We start from the raw sequence: 22,403 nt of genomic DNA, 5'->3' as shown, positions 1-22,403 counted from the left end.
AATGGGTACCGTACCGTTTTAGTAAGACAGAGCCCCTGGCATGCTTAGTTTTGTGGGCAATCTTCTCCCAAAAGGCAGTTTTTCATTCTGAGAAAATTCGAGATCATAGTTAAAATATTATATATGATACAATAGACCAATGCTGTCAAAGTAATTTTAGCTCAGGGGCTGATAGAAAAAGCAGACTAGTAAATTAAAGAGAAGGAGAAAATGAGAGAAGAAAAAGAGGAGGGAGACAAAGAGAGAAGAGAACAAGAGAAAGATGGAGTAAAAAGAGATACACCAAGAGAGAGAAGGAAAAAAGAGAAAAAGACCAGAATAAATAACAAAATAAAGACAGGGAGAAAGACAGAGAAAAATAGGAAAGAGACAGAATAAAAGAGAAAAAAAACTAAGATCAAAAATAGAAAGAGGAAAAAACAAGAGAAAAAAGGGGGAAAGAGAACAGCAGAGAAAATAATGAGAAATAAATGACAAAAGATGAGCGAAAGAGAAATAAATGGAGTAAAAATTAAAATTAGAAAGTGATAAATGGATAGAGAAAAAGAGGAAGAGAAAAATAAATAGAAAAAAAGACATAAACAGAGAAAGAAAGGGAAACAGAGGGATAGAAGTCCAGCTACAGTTGCTTTAAAAGTGGCGCCTGGCTTTGGTGACATCAAGTGGACAAATTTAAAATTGCAGCTTGTTTCTCTCTTGTGCTTCTCTCACTCGTCTTGCGGCCTGGATTAAATCTGTTAACGTGCCTGACACGGCCTGCAGGCCGCATGTTTGTCACGCCTGCTGTAAGGAAACTGATGTACAGCAGCGGGTAGAGACCTATGGTAATTCGCTCTGAACTCCTGGTACGCCATAGGAAAACAATAAAATAACAAAATAGTACTATATATACAGTAGTAAGTACTACTTAGGTGTAATATAATAGCACATGAATAAATAACATTATAAATAAATGAACATGTAAAGGAAAAATTACATTTACTTACTTTTGGAGTGACATGACTTGAGCTGGTCGAGTGCAGTACAGGGTGGATGCAGGGGGGAACTTCGACAGCGTATTAGAAATGAAACTGATTTTAACCTTCCTCTTGCGAGGATTGCAAAGCCATTGGAAGATTTCATTGCCTAAATCGCCTCCTTGTTTTTAAACATAATCCGATCGTTTATTTCAGTGGTCAGCAACCTGCGGCTCGAGAGCCGCATGTGGCTCTATAGATTTGTAGGAAAATGTAAAAAGATGGGGTAGCAAAATATATATATGCATTTCTTTGTAAACTGTTTTCTTAAGAATACATACTGTATTAAACATGGAATAACTCGTGTTTATGTTTGAATCACCTGCTCTTTAATTAAAAAAAACAAAGTTTTTATAAGATTTTAAATTTTTTTGCATCAACCGATTTGGTTTGGTTGTAATTTGGTTGTTCATTAAACATCACCGACCGCAATTGTTAAACATTGGTTGCAACAAGTATCAAACACAGTTAACGGAAGTAAGCATGCCAAATCCGATCCACTGGCCCACTTGTGACATATGATCTACAAAAAGGCATTAGACTTTCCCGCATTACCACACTATTTTCAGTCATGGTGTAATTCGTCTCTGGTACCATGAGTAAAAATAGTGTGATGGGATGAAATCCGATGTCTTTTCATGTGTCGTGTATATCACTCGTGGCCCAGTGGCTAGGATTCTGCACGCACACTGCTGCTATCCAGGTTTGATTTCCATTGCATCCAACGACACGTTATACACGAAAAAAACACGATACGAGCAATTTAAGACTAACAAATAGCAGGTCTAACTTTTGCCACACTTAAGAGTCACTCGAAAGATCATCACTCGATTGTCGCCACATGGCAACGATAGTTTACCTTGGTTCAAATTCCTCCTAAAATGATCCTGACCTACAACCTATTGCACAGTTAAAGACTCGCCAGCTAACTGTCTGGACTTTCCTGATAAATTACTCAACAGGCTAGCAGAAACAGCCGCGGGCTGAGTAGTACTAGCTTCAGCATCAGCTGACAAAGCAGAGCTGCTTGATCCAATTAAACAGCAGCAGCCCCATAAATGGCTTGATTAAATCGTGGTAAATCCACTCAGTGCATGCTTAGAGTTGTCACGTTAAAAAAAATAAAAAAAACAGTCAATTGTCCCTTTATGGGAATCTTCCCAATACATTGCCGGAGGGGCTTGTTGTCACGTCCTAACATCAACTGTTCTTTTACAAAACATCTTGTGACAAACACAGAGGTGAAAATAGATTTTGTATTTTGAGGGAAAAAGTAATGTTTTTGAAAGGTCAGCACAAATATTTTTTTAGCTCCACAGGAGTCGAAAATGAACAAAACATGCCTCACAAGTTGTAACATGGTAATAAAAATTAACTATCAATGTATGAACCTCTACTGAGTCTGAGGAATTAACTCATATGGATTCACTAATTACTAGGTCAGTGATTTGAGTAAATTTAAAGGGACAGTGTTTTTTATTTAGCGCCTCCCAGTGGATAAAAAAACAGTATTGATTTTAATAAAAAAAAATACATGAACTATATAAATGTGCACTTTTTAAAATAATGGTAGGTTGAGAAATTTGCCTTTATTTTACACAAAATTTCTCTCACCTGGAGGGGCCACATTACCGCTAAAGGTACCATACCCCCCCCCCAAAAAAAAGCATGCGAAAGGGTGGGCAAAAACTGAGAAGAAATGGTGATTTATGCTCACTTCGAGTCATTGTTGTTTCTAGTCTTCCTTGTGCTTTTTAGCACTCATTTTCAGTTGCGTGACACAAGAATGACATCCAGCGGAGAAATCAAAGAAGCATCCACAATATTCAAGACATGTTTATTTGTATAGCCCTTAATCACAAGGAGTATAAAAAGGGCTAAACAGCACAGATTATTGCAAGCTAGACCGTGGAATGTCTGCCCCCTGACATTGGATCTGCAACCTCAGTGGAACTGTTGAGCTTTTTGAGTTTTTCCTTGCCCTCAAGTAGGTTTTAGATCAGAGGATGGTGTAATAATAGTCGGTAGTTTGCAATAATCTTTGGTCTGTGCAGACCTTTGAGACTCCTTGTGATTAAGGGCTATAGAATATAATATAATAGACCTTTATTATCATTGTTACAAAATGAGTTGAACATATTGTGACAACGAAATTACGTGGCACTCCAGTTACACATTTAGATAAAAGATTAAAAAAAAGATAAAGATAAAAAGAATTTATATATATATATATATATATATATATATATATATATATGAACACAAAATATTTACACAAGAAAGTGTTAAAGCAGAAGATATTTACATTGGGTGTTTACTTACGGGGATCGTAGTAGTGCAAACAAATAAAAATAAATACAAATAAACATGACTTGACTATTAGAACATCATCATGCATTTAGATGCTTGTTCATGTTTTTCTCTTTTTGCTAAGCGTTCAAATTGATACGTTTTTTATTTCAGATGAATTACTGTTTGGTTGGTTGGTAGGTTGGATCCCTTAACTACTAGGGCCGTAGAGGCACCATTTTCTGTGGTGTGTCTTGGGCAAGTACAACCTGGTGGCGCCCATGCCACTCCAGGCCAACATATGTTTCCACCCGGTCTCGATTCGGGGACCTTTAGCATTTTAGGCGAATGTGCTAACCAATGCACTAGGAGATTCGAAATAATACAAATTGTCCCCTTTAGAATCATAGATAAGGATTTAATAAATGCGTCTGATATCAAACCGTAATTGTGATGCATATTAATCTATCTAAATCGTTCAAAACTGTAATAGCACCCTTATACTTTTAGGACTGTGATGTTGCTCAATATTTACATAGTTGAAGAATAATTCTGTTAACTTATGAAGGCAGCTTCTTGGACAACTCCATCTGGATCTGGCGAGGAAATTGCTGCAGGTTTTTGTTGACGCAGCGCAGGCAAAACCTCCTGGTGTAGAACAGGCTGCAGTCCTGCCAGTTGACACAATCAAAATCTTGGTTTGTTTTTCTGAGATTTGAGTCAATGGAATTGGAGTGAGAGTCCGTCATGCAAACGGAGATTAAATCAATTTCACAACGCTCGCGCAGTGCATAGTGTGCATTGGACCGCATGATTGATCATGGACTTTAGTATTAAATCATGAGAGCAAATTATTAACCCCAAACACGAGACGCTATGGGTCCCTTAAAACAAGGACATAGAGGATCAGAGCCCTAAAGAAGCTGAAAACACTGTGGGGAAAATTTTACATTTTATATATATATATATATATATATATATATATATATAAATATATATAAAATATATACTGTCCATTATTGTAATATTAAAATGTTTCCCTCTCTATGTTTAATCATGATTGTATAATTTCTCATTCAAAACATCATTTATTGAGATGAGCAACTTCTTAATGTATTCATATATATATATATATATATATATATACACACACGCATATACATATATGTCGTAATTATTCAGCTTCTCAATTAAACAAAGGCTCATTGATTAGTGGAAGTTTCCACTAAACATTTTATTTTTTGCACTTTTTTTGTCAGCAGCCATTTTCTGTGAAAAATTTGTTCCTGGAATACCTACCTTCTCGCTACCCAGAATCAAACGAACACACAGAAGAAACAACACTATGTAAAGGAAAATGTGCATTCATATTCTATGTCTCCATTCTTATTTTGGAAATATGTTTGTGCTACGTGCCATTGCAATATTGTTCTGATGCACTTTTAACTTGGGCCAGTCTCCGAGCACTATAATGTTAGCACTATCCTATTTATCCATACTACTTTTTCTTTTCTTTTCAAGCATGTAATTACATTTTTATTCTGGAGTGATTTCATGCTTGTTCCAGATTTTTTTTGTTTGTGTAGCCTGAAAATGGTATAAGTAATAAAAGGCCTGATTCAAGTACAGTCCAAAAGCCAACACAAATCCCGCAAAAGATGAAAATAAGAGTTTGCTATTTTTTTATACATTATATTTTTTTATACAGCACTTTCACTTGCAACCTCGTGTCTAAATAGTCATATACACATCCATTTTGATTTGGTTTAAAAACCCTCAAAGGAACAGATTATTTTTCAGATTCTAGCAGGGGCATTTTTAGGTTAAGAACTTTGTGTGTCTGGCTGTTTAAAATGTTTTTTGTTTTCATTTCACTAAGTTAAATTAGGAGGAGGTTTTGTAAATGTCTTTATAGTTGCCTTGGATTATAGTCTATCACCTCTATTTTCTTTTACAGAAGAAACTGCAAATGTCCATGCTAGTGCCAAAAGGATGACCCCACACTAAGATTAAGCTAGGCTGATCATTGTTGCATTCGATTCAATGCAGCTAAAATGAGGACTAATGTCTATTGATGACAACAATGTCACGGTATTGGGTGGTAAAATATATATTGTTTTAAGAACACAGTATAACATACTTTTACCCTAATACACCGGAGCATGGATGAAACATAGATTTGAAATCTGCAAGAAATGAATTCTTACCGAACCAACACATACAGTCACGCCACATAAACTGCATTTTGAGCCCAAAACGAGGAACTTCTCCTTATCAGGACTGAAGGGATCTTTAGTCACAAAGCATTCTTCTAGCAACCTGAACGGCAACACATACAGTTTAAGACAACCGGGAATGTGAAAATAGCTAAAGGTGTTAGCATAACACAAAACAAACGTCTATATTTGCTTTATTTCCTTTTTGTTTCACTCACACGATAGCTCTGGTGTTTGGTGGTTTCTGTCCATAGGAAGAATAGGGACAACTTAATGAGCACAACTGGCATGTAAATATCTTTTTGTGGCTTTTGTGTGAAATTTCCTCCATAGTTTAGCTAACCGGGGCAATGTTTTGTTGGTTGTTATAGTGCCGATCATCTTGTTGTGTGAGATTTTACCGCCATCTGGGGGATTGGAGAGAAACGGCACGGATTCACAAAATATACATTTAAATTAAAGGGACATTGAGTATGATTTAGGACGTCCTATTTGTAAAAAAAAGTCGTCATTCACAAAAAAAAACCCTTACCTATCACGCTTTGTGCTTCATCTTTAAATACTCGTAAGTCGAGAAATTTGGGCAGAAGAAAAATGTTGCATTTTGGTCACTTTGAGTGTCCGTAGTTCGTATTCTTCCCTCTACTTTTTAGCACTCGCTTTCGGTTACACTAGTGACATAGTGGTCAAATATTGCAGCGTGCCACTTTAATATATATATATATATATATATATATATATATATATATATATATATATATATATTAAATATTGCAGCTTTAAAAGGGAAGCCCAGACGTCCCTATCCCCAGCCACCTCCTCCAGCTCATCCGACGGGATCCCAAGGCGTTCCCAAGTCAGCTTAGAGACAGTCTCTTCAGCGTGTCCTGGGTCGCCCAGGGGCCTCCTGCTGGTGGGACATGCCCGGAACACCTCCTGAGGGAGTCCTCCAGGAGGCATCCTTATCAGATGCCCGAACCACCTCAACTGGCTCTTCTCAATGCGGAAGAGCAGTGGCTCTACACAGAGTCCCTCCCGCATGACTGAGCTTCTCACCTTATCTCTAAGGGAGAACCCAGACACCCTGCGGAGGAAGCTCATTTCAGCCACTTGTATCCGTTATAACCCAAAGTTCATGACCATAGGTTAGGGTAGGAACGTAGATCGACTGGTAGATCGAGAGCTTTGCCTTTCGGCTCAGCTCCCGCTTTACCACACAGGGTCCGAATGACGGCAGGCGCTGCACCGACCCGTCTGTCGATCTCCTGTTCCATCCTAGCCTCACTCGTGAACAAGACCCCAATATACTTGAGCTCCTACACTTAGGGCGATTTTATTCTTATTTAGTTTTGGGTGGAATTTGGTCACACATAGCATTTTGCCATGTTTACAGAAAAATGCTGCATTTATTAAAAAAAAAAAAAAAAAAAAAGGAATCAGAGCTCACATAATTAGTCCTGAGGTGCTGTATTTAGTATATTATTAGTACTTCAATACTCCAACTCAATACAACTTTATTTATATCTGTACATTCAAGGAAACTGTGCGGGTCAGATGTATCGACATTTCGTTCTGTATACACGTGTACAAGAATGACAATAAAGTATATCTGAATCTCTCTATTATAGTAAAGTTTATGCAAACCTGAAAATTTGATCCGAACACAATGATAGAGATTACAAAATCCTTATACAGGGTTTTCTTTCTCATTCATTACACGCAATACATAGTGGTGCGCGATACAGATTTCAGCACATAATTTCATATACTATATTTTCTAAAAAAAAAAGTATAAAATATTACATTTTCTTGTTAAGCAAGTATCAGTATTTCACTTTTTTATCATGAGCTTGTAAAATAACTAAATGTGCATTTTTTATATTCTAAAATAATTCTTACAGTGGAATTCAAGGGTTGACTTAAACTTTAACATAGTTTGAAAAAATACAACAAACCATAGATCAAACTACTGTTGTAAAGGTATGAAATATTTCACACATCTAACTTGTGTGTAAAAGGCACAGTTGCACGAATAATACTGTAATCCTTCGTTTATCACATTTAACAAGGAAACCTCAGCTATATGAAAAAAATCCCAAAGAACCCCCCCCCCACACACACACCTTTTTTTAATATATGGCTGCAAGGGTACTGTTTATTTTAGTCGTAAAAAACAGAACAAATGAGCTGCCACACATGACACAAATTTGTTCCATGCCCCGCCCTAAGCAACCGTCGACTGGGGAAAATTGATAGCGGTCAAAACAGTGCAGTTCATTTGAAGCAGGCCACAAAGACATGCTTCAGTGGCCCAAACAGGACACCCCATTCTTACACCCCCCCCCCCCAAAATGAGATCAAAGATAATGGATTGCAGCCACAGGAACACAGTTTGCTTTTCGGTTGATAGCACGGCAAAAAAGAGGCGTCAGGCCCAGCCGGCCCCCGCTAGCAGCAATATGTAATAATGCATCACAGAAATTTTTTCAAAGTGCTATGCACTGAGCCCGCAAAGTACAAAGTAGCGAGGGAATACAGTTCTACCAACATGGGGAATCTTTTTGGGAACTAATATTGGAACACAAAATTTAATAGAATGTGAGTTAGACCCTGGCTGCCATAGTATTTGTTTTACACTCATGATCAGAGGTAAAAACCTAAACCGAGCCCAACCTGAATTTTGGGGCGGGTCGAGCCTAAACGGTCAATCATTATGTTCGGGTCGAGCCAGGCTTCTCCCTTGCTGCCTTTTCCCCCACTTGTCATTGTTCTTATTTATCTCTCCGCCTCTCTATCCTAAAGTGCAATGCTAGATTCTTAAGGACGAACTGATGCTGCTGTGGTTTATGGTCTAATTTCCAAACCATTAATATGACAAAAATGTTCCCGTCAATTCTTTTAAAAAAATCCATCAATGATGGAAAATTATTGGTTAATGTAACCTCCACAGACATAGAAGTGTAAAAGATGTAAATGTTTATACAGTCATTCTTTAACTTATACTCGTTAAAAAACACAGGCTTTAATTAGGTTTCGTAAATCACCCCCTTTTCCCGATTCCTCACAAATAAAATATGTCGTTTGGGGTTTCTTTCAGGCTCAGTCCTGCAAATCACGTTAACTGGTCGGGTTCGGGCTTTGATACCCGCGAGCCTGGGTCGGGCCGGGCTGGATTTTTTTAAGCCAGATCTTACCTCTGATTATGATTTCTTCTTCTCTAATTCATTTGGTGCAGTACTTTGATGAAAGAAATTTGCCAGCAAAAAATTCCTTTCCTAATACATGTCCCTGTAAATCTCCTGCAGGAGGGGGTGAAGGGACGTGTCTTCAGTGGTCTCGATTTCTTGCACCAACTGGGCGTGCTCAGTGACCAGTTCTCGGAGGTCGGCCAGTTTCTGTAACAGTCTTGGGAAGAGGAAAGCGTTGTCAGGGTGGTTGGCCTGCAGGTGGAGATGAAGTGCCTGCACAATGCCCTCCTGGAGCTGCTCCACCAAGGAGGCGTCCACCAGACCTGGACGGTCTGCAAAGACCAGGAAAAGAGTTGAGAATTGAGACCACGGGTGGGCAAAATATAACCTGCGGACCCCACGAGGCACATAAGGCTTTTGAATCCTGCTCGCTAAACTTCAAGGTAAAGTACTACAATTAAAAGCATGTTTTAGTGCCACACTTGTCCCCAGTGTCTCTTGGCATCCACTAAAAAATATTATTCTGTAAAGCATTGCGTAAAGGAAAGGTCTACATTTACATCTATTGAAACAGTGGTCAGCAACCACCGGGCTGCGACCAGGTAATGGGCCGTGGGTCATTTGGTACTGAGCCGCATAGAAAGGAAGAATTTGCCTTATTTTCTCCATATACTGTATTTATTCACAAGTTTGGGTGAGCCTTATACTAAAGTTTTCAAAGTAGTATATCATTATAATTGAGCAATGATTGATTAGTCGGCAAATATCAATGACCTCATTGCTCTAATAATGACAACCTGGTCTTAAAATAGTGATTACTAGGTAATAGCATGTTTAGACATGCATATCAAATGGGTAACTTTTTGTTCTTATTGTAACAAAAAGTAGCTCTCAGCTTCAAAAATATTAAAAGACCTCTGGATTACAGCATATTAAAATAAAAAAATATTTAAAAAAAACAAGTAAACCATATGAAAACATATGTTGTGACTTATTTTTCTTCTACTTTTTTGTTGTAATGGGCAGAATTGTGAAAATAACTACCTTGTGATTTTTTTTCCCTGTTGCTACGAAATGTTATTGCCCTTATTTTCATTGCAATACTGTTACGATGTACAATTCTTTTTGATTGACGAACATTGCACTTTTAATATGAATAGGCCAGTCTCTAAGCAGTACGTTGTAAATGTTTTTTATCTGACTTGTATCCTGATAGGCGTATCTTTTTTCACTTAGAAGTGTCTAATATTTCACCGCTAGGTGGCACTTTTTTTGTCTTGTGCGAGCGAGGCCCAGTGTCGGAGAGCACAGCAAGGCGACTGGATGCCGCACAAACATGGCGGCAACCTAAGTGTGGATTCCACTGTGTAAAAGAAATACAAATTTCTGGACCTATAATATTTTTATAGGAATTAGCATTGTATGATAATTCATGTATTTTTCCTAGTAATCAAATCGATGCTGTTGTTTTTTAATGAATGGATGTTTTTTATATCCTCGGAGGCACTAAAGATGACACAATGTCACATTAAAGTATTTATTACATGTTTACCCTGGAGTGTCCAATCTCATTGCGAACAATGTTTCACAATGTTGACATCGTTGACAATAAATTCAATTACATTTAAAACAATTAACAAATTAAGAAAAACAACAAGCACAATTATTTTCATATTTTATATCTAGTGTTCAATGTCAAAGCTATTTGGCTGTCAAAAAAAAAAAACAAGTACCATGAAAAGTATTTGCCCCCTTCCTGCTTTCTGTGTCGTTTTGCATATTTATTACTCTCAAAGGTTTGTGATTATCAAACTTTATTATCACACAGAGGCAACCCAAGAAAATACTAAATGCTGTTTTGAAATGTTGATTCAATTTATTGAGGCACAATAAAAATTAAATCCTATCCAGCCCTATGTGAAAAAGTAACAGCCCCCTGGATTTGGGCCACCTTTGTCAGTACAACAGAAATCAAACAGTTGCGATAAATGGTAATAGGTAAGTCTTTTACAACGCTGTGGAGGAATTTTGGCCTGCTCTTCTTTGCAAAACTGTTTCAAATCTGCCTTATTGGAGGGTTTCTAGCATTAACTGCCCGTTTATGGTCACACCACAACATCTCAATTGGATTTGAATCCGGACTTTGACTTGGTCACTCAAGAACCTTAATTTGTTTTTTAGTTCATAAACCGTTCTGAGGGGGATTTGCTGGTGCCTTTTGGATCCCACTTGATCGTTTGTTGCATGATCCATGAGTTCTTGAGTTTGAGGGCACGAACTGATGGCTGGACATTCTCCTTAGGATTTCTGGTGAACACCAGATTTTATTATTCTGACAACCACAGCAAGTTGTACAGCCATGAGACAGCAAAGCAGCCCCAGGCCATCACACTACCATCACCATGCTTTACAATTGGCATCATGTTGTTTTTGTCAAATGCTGTGCCATTTTTACGCTTGATGTAACAGGCTGCACAGCTTCCAAAAAGTTCCATTTCTGACTTGTCAGTCCAAAGAATGTTTCTCCAAAAGTTTTGAAGATAACAAAGATGCTTTTTGGCAAGAGTGAGATGACTGTGTTCTTGCATGGGGCTGTGGTTTTTGCCTGGGAACTCTCCCATGGATGCCAATTTTGGCCTGTGTGTTTCTTATGGTGGAGTCATGAGCACTAATTTTAAATGGGCTGCTTTGTATTTCCTTGGATTGTCTCTCAGTGATTTTAAAATCGGTTTGAAAACTTGATCTGAAAATATTTTGAGTGATATGCAAAAAACAAAGATCACAAATCAGAAAGGGGCAAATACTTTTCACGCCACTCTGTCGATCAACGAAAAAAATGCGTCTTCGGTGCTGATCATCTCAGTGGGCCGCCGACTTACCTCCACAACAGATGATGGCAGCCACGAAGAGCGCCAGGTCGCTGTCGTCCAATTCTAGAGAGTTAAAGCGCGTAGCAAACTTGAACTTGGGCTCCATCATGTCGCTGAAGGGCCGACGCAAACTCTTGAGAAACTCGCGAGTGATGAAGCCGCCGCCACGAGCCACCAGGAGACCGTCTTTGTTCATGCACGAAGCCAGCAGCGTGAAGAGTGCCTCGTAAACGCCATACTTAAGGAGGGTTACCTAGCAAATATATATATTTTTAAATCAAACAGTCTGCAGTTCCAATTGAGAAAAAACATTGTGGTGTAGCAAGCTTACAGGAAATTCTAAAGCTACACCTAAAAATGCTAATAAAAAAATAATGTACTGTAATCGTAAAAGAAAATAATGTAAATTAAAATACATGAAATGAGTAAAACCGGAATAAAACAAAAGTAAAACTTTAAAATCTAATAGAAATACAATGAAAATTAAAAAAAAATCAAAGTAACACAGCTGACTGCCATAAGAACGAGGCCTAGCTGATGTACTGTAACCCCTCATTTTTTAAATAGTTTTGCTAATTTGCTAGCTACCCTCCATATTACTTTTTACATATTTTTTGAGAATCAACAAGCTATACTCCATCCACCCATCCTTGCTAGCTAGCTGTAGTCCATCTATCCATCCATCCTTGCTAGCTAGCTATAGTCCATCAATCCATCCATCCTTGCTAGCCAGCTAGCTATGTATATCTATCCATCCATCCATCCATCCATCCATCCTAATTAGCTAACCGTTGTCCATTCATCCATCCATCCATGCTGGCTAGCTATAGTCCATCCATCCATCCATCCTTGCTAGCTAGCTGTAGTCCATCTATCCATCCATCCTTGCTTGCTAGCTAAAGTCCATCAATCGATCAATCCTTGCTAGCTAGCTAGCTATAGTATATCTATCCATCCATCCAACAATCCACCCTAATTAGCTATTTGTTGTCCATTCATCCATCCATCCATGCTAGCTAGCTGAAGTCTATCCATCCAACCATCCGTCCTAATTAGCTAACTGTTGTCCATTCATCCATCCATCCATGCTGGCTAGCTATAGTTCATCTATGCTAGCCATCATTCATCCATCTTAGCTAGCTAGCTTTCACCATAAAGGCTAGCTAGCTATCATTGATCCATCCCCCTATCCTTGCTCACTGGCTATAATGAATTCATCCACCCATCCTTGCTCACTTGCTATTATCCATACATTCATATTTGCTTGCTATCTATCCATCCATCTATCCTTGACAGCACTCATCTGTTCATCCATTAATCCTTGCCAGCAAACTAGCATCTGTATCCATCCATCCAACTATCCATGTCCCCTTTTCAGGAGACCTAAAGAAAAGGGATTCACACTTTGGGCCCTACCTGATCATTCAAATCCAAATTCTGGAAGCTGGGAATCGCTTTGGCGAACTCTGTCAGCTCAGTGACGGTCTCCACCGACGTGCTCTGGCAGCAGTGGAAGAGGCGCGCTTCGGCCTTCCTTTGCCGGAGGCTGCCGCACCCCACGGCGGCAACCAGCACCCCCGCCGTGTGGCCGGTCTCGGGCTCAGTCTCCTCCCCCTTGAGCGCCACCTGCGCCGCTAGCGTCTTCTCGGCCAGCTGGAATGTCTCCATGTCGTGGATGATGAAAGGCTGAGGAGGAAACGGTTAAAATCAGGCCGAACAAAAACGCAGGAAAAGTGTGATGCTCATTTTACCGGCTCGCTGGTCTTTCCGCTGAGGATGAGCCGAGCTTTGGCTTTGTTCATGTTAAAGTTCTTCAGGTAAGCTTCGTGGATGCGGCTTATGAGGTTCTTGTGGTCGCAGAGCGCGGGGCTCACCTTGGCCTCCTTTTTCTTCACCATCTTGCTCTCAGCTTTCAGTTTCATCTTTTCGGCTTGGGGCATGCGACCGAAGCGGATGGCTGTCGGAACAGGGCTATCCGATCAGTTAGCGCAATCGCAAGCAGACTTCGATTTGTTAACTGCCAAACGGGATTAAGCGGACGACCTTGAGGCTGCTAGTGTTTCAGATGTGCAGTAAACTTTTCTTTGCTGTTCTGTCCACCAAAAAATGAACTCCACTCATGCGGCTGCTATCCGTATCCCCAATTGCATATTGCTGTGAGCGAGGACCGGCACTTTTGTTGGGCTTGGCAACTCTTTTTTTTTTTTTTGCCGTTTCTGTATTTCTGTCTAAAATGAACTGCGCTCGTAAAACTGTAATCTATTATACAAAATCTCATATTTCTGCGAGAGGGGACCACCGCACTTTTCTCGGAAGGAGTGGCATTCAGACTCACCTAAGAGGAAATCCAGGCTTCCCCAGTTGACCACTGCAGCGAGCAGAGCGCATTTTCTTTGGTCCGGGCTGCTGAAACATGCCCTGAAACATGCCTGCCTCAAATGAACCGCACTGTTTTGCCCGCCATCCATTATCTCCAGTCGCCTATTGCCAAGAGTGGGAGCCAATAAAGCAATTTTGTTTCATTCGTGGTGGCTATTTGTTATGCCTTAAATTAACACCCCCCGTGCAGTCGAGATCCATTATCCTCGGTCGACTATTGCTGCAAGCACATGCTAGAAAAAAAAGCATGGAGGGTTATTTTGCCCTTTTCACATTTTGTGATAACCAAGATAAACGAGAGATAACAGTACCATGTGTTCCCATTTTTTCAATATTTGTACACTTTTGTTCCACTCTACTTACATTTCATGGAAAGTTCTGAGGAAATCATAAAATCCCATTTTGTGCACCAAAAAAATGGCATTTAGCTCATTTTAGTATTAGTTTTTGATTTTTGTAAAGACTAATAATAACAATGATTTGGACTTGCTGTATAAATATAGACATTATATATTCCTGTTTTACTTGATTATATTTAGTATTGGAGTCCATGTCTAATGTTATTTTTTGATTTTATAATATTTCCCTTTTTTTCCCACATCCGACCCTAAATAAGCAGTTCGGAAGCCGAATTAATGAATGAAAACAAATCCTAAAATAAACCCTGTAGAAAAATTTGAACTATAATGGGCAAATTAAAAACCTACCGTTGTGGGACATGCCTACTGAAAGGCACTTCTGGAAGCGGCAATATTGGCATTTGTTCCTGTTCTTCTTCTGGATTTTGCAGTGATGTTCGCACTTATCATACTCTAGCTTGAGTCGGATGGTCCTCCTGAAGAAACCCTAGCAAAAGAATGGACAGGGATTAATGCAACAGCAATATTTTTTAGTCAACAATTCCCGAACCATTGTATTTGTATATGGGGTATTGCTTGAGCCGGAGCTTGAAAAATATGGTGCAGTTACACTTTGCACCAGGGGTGGCAGTCACGATAAATTTAAAGTTACAACCCTTTTTGGATTTTTTTTTCATTTACTAAACAGTACACTTCGGGATACAATGTTTTCACTTCACAGTGTGGAGTAAGATATTTTTGGGCTACTTTTTACAGCAATTTGCCCACAATACGCCACCAACAACAACAACTGATTTTGAATCCCCAAAAACGTCTAAAATGAAAACTTTGCCGTGCTCCTGCTTATGCCAAGTTATGCTGATCTGCTATTGGTTTGTGGCAGAGTATCATAAAAATAAATTAATGCCACTGGCTGAACTATCTCCCACAATACCATTCTTTTCATTAAATTCAGAAGATAATGTTTTTCGTAAAGACTTTGTGAGTCAGTGATACAGTACTGTATTTTTGGCATTAGGTCCAAAGCTCAGTGTGATGCTAAAGGGAAAAGTAGAAAACATAATAACCATAGAAAAGAAGTTTGCAATTATCAAAAAATATGAGAAGGCACCGCATTGATACCCTTGCTAAGGAATGTGGCTGTAATCAATCATTGATCAGGACAATTCTCAAGAATAAAGTGGCCATTAAAAAAAGTATCCTAAGTTGTTTTAAAAGGAGTATAATTTTTAATCCACTGTCACAATCTCCTTCCCTCTTTTGCATCCACCTGCTACCCCACTCCACCAGCTCTAATGACATCACACCAAAGAAAAATAATTAAAAAAAAATTATATATATATATATATATATATATATATTATCTTTTTATTTTATTTTAACCCATGCACATATGTTACACATAAGTAGTGCTTATAATTAATTATGTTTTTTATGTTTTTATCGGTGGTACAAGGGGTTCTGAGCTAATAACCAGAGGTTTCTATCCCCCTGCTGTATAGCAATTTCACTTTGCGGTCTGCACCTCAAAATGGATGAATCCATTATAATGGAGGTCCACTGTTTTTCTAACCATTCTTACTATACACTCATATTATTGCACTTGATTTATATTATAAACCTGGGGGATGTTTCAGATGCCATGAGGACACAACGAAAGGGGCAGCTGTCAAATATCTGCGCCACGTGTCTGAGTGCAAGAACGTCACTGCAGGGCTGGCAGAAAGCCAAGCTGGAGAGAGGTGACGAGTCAAATAAAGCCCCGGAACTTTCCACTGGCCTCGGGGTCATGTGCCCTCTGCATAGGCTGCTCTCCTTTCATTGAAAACCGGAGACTCACCTTGCATCCCTCGCAAGCGTGCACGCCGTAATGGAACCCAGACGCCCGGTCCGAACACACCCTGCACTCCAAACTGAGGAGGGCAGAGGACTCGCCGGGCCCCGGGGACGGACTGGAAGCCGGGGTTAAGGTGTCTGCACACAAAGACATGGAAAAAGTCACTCAAGTTTTTTTAAATTTTTTTTTATTACATTTAGAACTGAGGTCTCCAACCAAGTGCCCACGGGCACCAGTTTGCCCCATAAGGACAGTTAAGGTGCCCACTGACTGTTCTGAAAATAGCTCACCAATGCTGGGTCATTATAATTTTCTTGTAAAATTATTTTTTTATTGGTTGAAAGAGCCTATTTAACGTGATAACATGATAAGATATTTTAGAAATTCAAATAAATACATTCCAGTTCATGGGCTTCAAGGACAAAAGAATCTATTCAAGTATTGATAATGATTTTTAAGTAATTAATAAAAGAATAGAATGAGAATCCATTCATGTACTAACAAATGGATTAATTCACCTTTTTATTGGTTTCTTTTATAGGAAATACAACAAACTAGATTCCAATTTATGGGCTTTGTAAATGAAATGATCTGCATTTATGTAGCGCTTTTTCAAGTCAATGACTTCCCAAAGCGCTTTACAATGTGCTTCACATTTCCCATGTAAGGCACTAACCTGCTTATTGGGGGTATTAGGGGTTCAGTGTCTTACCCAAGGACACTTCGTAACACGGAGGAGCCGGGATTTGAACTGCGATCTCTTGATCCCAAGACGAGCGCTCTACCTCCTGAGCTACTGCCGCCCCATTTTCAAACCGTTAAAGCGAATCAACAAAAAAGGTGCAGTTTTTTTTATGGCTATTGGCTACTTTTTAAGCTTTTTTAGCTTCGTACCTAGCTATCTACCTACCTTTTTAGTTATTTAGTAACCTATATACCAACCTTTTTAGCCATTTTCCAGTTTATCTAGCTAGCTTTTTACATTTTCTTCTTATTTGCTCGTTATCAAGCTAAATTTTGGCCTCCTTTCTACCTATATTTTATTTTCTGCTTTCCTTAAGCTTTCCATTTGGCTACTTAGTTGGGTTTTTACTCTTTTAGCTAGCTATCTAGCTCCCTTTTAGTTTGTTACCTTTTTACCTTAACTATCAAGCTGCCTTTTTAGATATTTTGCAACCCATCGAGCTAAACTTGGTGCCCTTTGCGCTAAATAGTAAAAGGAAAAGTAGCTCTCAGCTTGAAAAAGGTTGGAGACCCTTGATTTAGAATGATCTACCTAGTACTCAGGACGAGGAGGGCTATTTTTTTCGCCACAGTAACCTTTAGCAAGTTCATAATTATGCAATAAATCCGGAGTGGGCAAAGTTTTTATTTCAATGGCCACGTTGCACTTTTAAAAGGTCACGTGGTCATTTCAAAATGAAACAGAGTATGTTTTAATGAAATTTAATGTAAATTATACCTTTCCAAATCATCTTCCCCTATTTATGGAGAAAAATGTGCTCTTTTTATTTATTTAATATTACTATTTTATACTCTTTTTTTTAAATCTAGTTTGCTCATTCTAAGGATTATATTTATTATTTGAGGAGGCAGGCAGATGGCTTTTTTGGGAGTTTTGGGCCAATAAAGGGTGCTACTGTGCCAATCTAAAATGAACTGCAATTTTTTGGTCATAATCCATTATCCCCAGGCGAATATTGCTGAGAACAGGGGGGCCGAGAGAGCAAATTTGTAGTATTAATATTGATGTATAGCTTGTTCACAACTGACTGTTTTGCAACCTGATATCTCACCCAGAGCAATGGTGCTCTCAGGGCCCGAAGCGGGGTTCTGGTACTCCGTGAAATCAAACTTCAGAGTCTCCTCTCCCACAGACTGGGAGATGTCGCGAAGATCTTCAATGATGTCCGCGCACAGGGGGCTGTCCAAGAGCGAGTCCCCAAGTGGGGACGGGGGGCAATAGAGATCGCCTGCCATGACTGGATGATCACTTCACTCACCAGACTATGAAAGAAGACAAGCAATGAAATGTGAGGAGCTTTTTTGGACAAGGACAAACCAGGCAGCCGTAATAAAGCAACACAAATGTAGTGTAGTAAGCATGCCGGGACATCTGTTTGAGCCATTCCACAAATGCTCTACCCCCCTCCAACTTCCAGTAATTGACTCCAGCAGATGTTCTGACGTTAATGCGGAGCAAAATCGAGCCCAACTCCAGATTACAACAATAGTCAACAATAGTCACTTTAATGTGATTTGATATGACTGGATAAAACAGGCTTGTGGCAGTTTAGAATGTTTTGCTATGCAACGTTAAGCATTAAAAAAAAAAAAAGTTCTTTCTCGCCGGCCACAATGATTTTTTTTTCTAAATTTGATGCCAAGATGTGATTCCAATAGAAAAAAACACGTATAAAATATGGCATTTAATCTAATGAATCCACAAAAAATAGAGCAATTTACAACAGAATCAGCCTTTTCTGTATGGTTGGTTCATATGTGCACCATTTCCTGTGGTGTCTTTCTTTTACATAGAAGTTGTCCCATGTTCATCAGGAATTTTGCTGCAATGCTCTTCTCTTGGCGCTGTTTTTCTTCCACATGAGACAACACACTGCCATCTAGTTGTTCTGACACCAGATTTTATTTTTAAAATAAATCGTTAACAAGATTTTTGCCCGTTTTCCATGGTCAGAGTAAACTAGTGACAAAATGATCTATGTGTTCCCTACAATAAAATTTTGACCAAATGTTCTCTTTTGAGAATTCGACGAATCAAGTGGGAAAAAAAAAAATTCAACGATTGAGGTGATAAGTTGTCTGGGCACCTCTCTTTTCCCTAAACGACAATATTTAAGTACTGTCCAGCATCAAATGACATTATTACACACTTACAAAACCACTATGGAATTCCCAATTGAGTCATTCATTCTTGTTTGAATGACTATGTAAGAACATGTTTGCACAGTGCATGTCCTGACAAAGCAATGTGCTGATTACACCTTCTTAGGGCGAGCAATAAACAAAAGCCAGAAGAGTCAACATATCCCTGACAGAGGACCTCAGGGACCGCGGGGGCTGATAATGAAAGCAAATCAGACAGCTAGGATGGTCCAGGACGGTTACAATATTAAAAAACGAGTAAAAGCACCCTAAAATCGATCTTGAAACGCACGGGAAGCAAAAGCAGCGATTTTAAAACTGGTGTTATGTGATCGCTCACTCCTGATGCCGTGAGCACACATGCAGCTGAATTTTGTAGTAGCTGCAATCTGGCAATGTTGTTTTTGGAAAGACCGGAGAGCATGGCATTACAATAATCTACACGAGAAGATGTAAAAGCATGCATCAGCACATTCAGGTTTGCCTGAGAGAGAAAATCTTGAGATGATAAAACAAAATTTGCTATATTTTTGATTATGTGGATTAAAGTCGAAAATACACCAACATTTTTAATGCATTCTGAAGGTCTAAAATCTTGTTTTGTTTCTCTCTCTGACTTTCAGGGCCAACGAGTAAGACCTCTGTTTTGTCCTGATTGAGCTGTAGGAAGTTTTCTGCCACCCATGACTTAAAATATGAAATGCACTTTAAAAGACTTGTGTCATGAGGGGGGACACGGCAATGTAGAGCTGGGTGTCATCAGAGTAACTATGGAAATTGACTCCAAGTCTCCTGATGATATCCCTAAGGGGGATCATATACAGATTAAAAGGTGTGTGTTTGTGTGTCCCTTAACCACTAGGGTCGTAGGGTCACCTTTTTTGTGGTGTTTCTTGGGCAAGTACAGCCGTACCTAAAATTGAACCATAGGTTCAAAGGGTGTCTAAAATTGTTGTTGGAATATTGAAAAATGTCACTGCATATATAGTCACAATTGAGTTTTCTAGTATCTAGTGTTTGCAGCTTTATATTATTATAACTCTTTTTATTTAGTTTATTTAGAGCACGGCGGCGCAGTGGTTAGCGCTTGTGCGGCACAGTTCATGTCATGGGAACCTGAGTTATCTGTCCCTGTGTGCCCTGCGATTGGCTGGCAACCAGTTCAGTGTGTCCCCTGCCCGCTGCCCGGAGATGGCTGGGATGGGCAGTGCCAGCCAGTCGCAGTGCACAGAGAGACGGGAAACTCACTCGTTCATTCGCATCTAGGGATCATTTGGACCAGCCAATTAACTTGGCATGCATGTTTTTGGAATGTGTGTGTGTTGGGTCGTAGTGCCCGACGGAAATCCACACAAGCACGGGGAGAACATGCAAACTCTGCAGAGGAAGGCTGGTATATGGGTTTGATCCCATCACTTCAGAACTGTGCTGCGCTAACCACTCAACTTTAACACACCCCGGGGCTTTAAGCATGTACAAAATTGACCTCAACTTCCTCCAAATGCTGTTAAATAATGTCCACTTGGCCAGAGTGTAACTGGATAGGACTATCATTGTCTTTTACTTCCCTGACAGAGGGCTTCTATATTTAGGTCACAGCAGAAGAGGAAACGGGAGATTTGCAGAATGCATGTCAACAAAGAATCACGTGTCACATGGATCAAAACCAAATATGGGGTGGAACTAGACTCAGCTGTGTAAAGGTGCATTTGTGTTTTATTGCACCTGCAACCACAGTCCAGACCGAGTCCTAAAAGTCCATTAAAAGACTCTGACAAGGTCATTTCAACCACGAGAAATATTCTGCACAACAACTCCCCAATGCCTACAGAAGACGGAAATCCTTTCGGCAGCTCATAATCACACTTACATAACATGGTAAGACGCATTGACTTAAGTGGCTTTCTTTACCGCAGCAAATTGGCACCCAAGCATTTCCTGATGAATCCTAAAGGTTCTCGCTGACGAAGAAAAACGAAGAGCGAGGCGCGAACGTCCTCCTCGTCCTCGTCTGGTTTGGGTGCTGATTGTAAACACGCCCTTCGGCCGGCTGCTGGAAATGACGTCAACAAAGAGCGACCGAAAGGGCCCTCCTTCTAAAACACCTATGAATTGGACTAATCACAGCAAATGAAGCCGAAATATTTCCGGGTTTCAGAAATTAGATTGTTTAAATTACATCAAAATGTTCAAATTATATGTAATATACTCTAACCCTTGTATTGAGTTACACATATCCTATTGTTTATTTTGTTTTTGTCTTTACGTAATCCTGCAGCGTTTATTGTTCCTTTGAAAAGGGGTGATTTTGTATTCTCATGCCAAATTTGTTTGTAATGATCAATTAAAAACCGTGTCAGAAACACAAATCATCTAAAAAGTGTAAATATTTCCCATTTTACAAAGAGCATCTATATTTGTAAAAAAAAAAGGTGAGCTCACGCACTACATTGAAAATAGTTACCAATTTATCATAATTATTTTTATCATTTCCCATTTAATTATTTAATGCGTCTGTATCCCATTCTCGTTGCTAAACAATGTTCATGACGTTGATAAGGACAAAACATAGCGTGAAAAGGAGACAATTGTTCGTGGAAGATTCAAAAATTACTATGACCAGATCAAAAATACGGCCTCCGGGCCGGATCCTGTCCGTTAGATGATTTAATCCGGTCCACCATACATTTCTGAGGTCCAAAAAGGAGTCTCTAGGTCATTTCTATCAATTTATGATTTTTTTTAAATAAAGACAAATATTTGCTATGGCCGCTAGAGGACAGTATTGAGTTTGTAAAGCGTGGCGAATTTATTCAGGTGTTTTAATTGAATGGCCAATTGGCTTGAACCTTGACTGCCCGAAAAATTCCTTGGCGGTGCGAGAAGCATCCATTGTTTTTTGTTTTTTTATTTGAGCTTTTTTTTTCCAAAAGATTTTTTTCCCTGTGAAGAAGTGACCAGTGATAATTAAAGTAGCAAGGCGTCTTGTACATTTCTGTATCTACAAAGGTTACATTACCTGCAATTTTCCTTCATTGGTGAATTTTTTTCAAGAGTCAACGTGAAAGTTTTAGGTAATTTTCACGGGTTAAAAATGGGCCACCAACAGCAGCAGCAGAACGTCCTTAAGAATATAGCGAAGGACTTTGAGAGGAGCAGGGAGACAAATAAGAACGATGAGTGGATAATGATTTAGAAAAAAAGTCAGTGAGAAAGAAGCGTGGCCTGACCCGAATGTAAGGATTCACTTTCTAGGCCCAACCCGGGACAAAATTTGGGTCGGACTCAGGCTTAAGCTCTTACCTCTGATCCAGCATACCACACAGTGATGCCGTATGCTCTCATTGAGGCTGGTTAGAAGGA

At 39.3% G+C, this 22,403-nt stretch overlaps 2 protein-coding genes and 1 long non-coding RNA gene across 3 annotated transcripts; 1 reads left to right on the top strand and 2 right to left on the bottom strand.

Annotated features, from left to right (window-relative positions):
- Positions 1-2,836: 2,836 nt before the first annotated feature.
- On the bottom strand, positions 2,837-5,913 carry cdpf1 (cysteine rich DPF motif domain containing 1). The gene is made up of 3 exons (XM_088347418.1): positions 5,740-5,913; positions 5,513-5,624; positions 2,837-3,976 (listed from the first exon to the last, which is right to left on the bottom strand). The coding sequence occupies exons 1-3, from the start codon at positions 5,850-5,852 to the stop codon at positions 3,866-3,868; spliced, it is 336 nt and encodes a 111-aa protein (XP_088203544.1). The 5' UTR covers positions 5,853-5,913; the 3' UTR covers positions 2,837-3,865.
- A 1,105-nt stretch (positions 5,914-7,018) lies between these two features.
- Positions 7,019-21,124, bottom strand: LOC148357078 (peroxisome proliferator-activated receptor alpha-like). The gene is made up of 8 exons (XM_088348031.1): positions 20,952-21,124; positions 17,951-18,161; positions 16,158-16,291; positions 14,666-14,804; positions 13,331-13,536; positions 12,996-13,265; positions 11,589-11,832; positions 7,019-9,041 (listed from the first exon to the last, which is right to left on the bottom strand). Exons 2-8 carry the CDS (start codon positions 18,132-18,134, stop codon positions 8,797-8,799), a joined length of 1,422 nt encoding a protein of 473 aa, XP_088204157.1. The 5' UTR covers positions 18,135-18,161; positions 20,952-21,124; the 3' UTR covers positions 7,019-8,796.
- Positions 20,659-21,409, top strand: LOC148357077 (uncharacterized). Its single transcript, XR_015852067.1, has 2 exons — positions 20,659-20,918; positions 20,995-21,409. It is a non-coding gene; the product is annotated as an uncharacterized LOC148357077 (long non-coding RNA).
- Positions 21,410-22,403: the final 994 nt, after the last annotated feature.

Source organism: Urocampus carinirostris, chromosome 11 (assembly GCF_059441175.1).
Source record: "Urocampus carinirostris isolate Australia breed hairy pipefish chromosome 11, RoL_Ucar_1.0, whole genome shotgun sequence".
NCBI classification, from domain to species: domain Eukaryota; kingdom Metazoa; phylum Chordata; class Actinopteri; order Syngnathiformes; family Syngnathidae; genus Urocampus; species Urocampus carinirostris.
This window is presented reverse-complemented; position numbering and strand designations above follow the sequence as displayed.

Bases quoted from the DNA above. Each gene is read 5' to 3' on its own strand.
- LOC148357078 (XM_088348031.1), bottom strand. From the start codon at position 18,134: ATGGCAGGCGATCTCTATTGCCCCCCGTCCCCACTTGGGGACTCGCTC. The intron at 13,537-14,665 runs GTAGGTTTTTAA...CTGTTCCGACAG, and splicing joins AGTAGGCATGTCCCACAACG to CCATCCGCTTCGGTCGCATG. The intron at 13,266-13,330 runs GTAAAATGAGCA...TTTCCTCCTCAG, and splicing joins GCGGAAAGACCAGCGAGCCG to CCTTTCATCATCCACGACAT.
- cdpf1 (XM_088347418.1), bottom strand. From the start codon at position 5,852: ATGGAGGAAATTTCACACAAAAGCCACAAAAAGATATTTACATGCCAG. The intron at 5,625-5,739 runs GTGAGTGAAACA...GTTGCCGTTCAG, and splicing joins CCAAACACCAGAGCTATCGT to GTTGCTAGAAGAATGCTTTG. The intron at 3,977-5,512 runs GTAAGAATTCAT...GTCAACTGGCAG, and splicing joins TGACTGTATGTGTTGGTTCG to GACTGCAGCCTGTTCTACAC.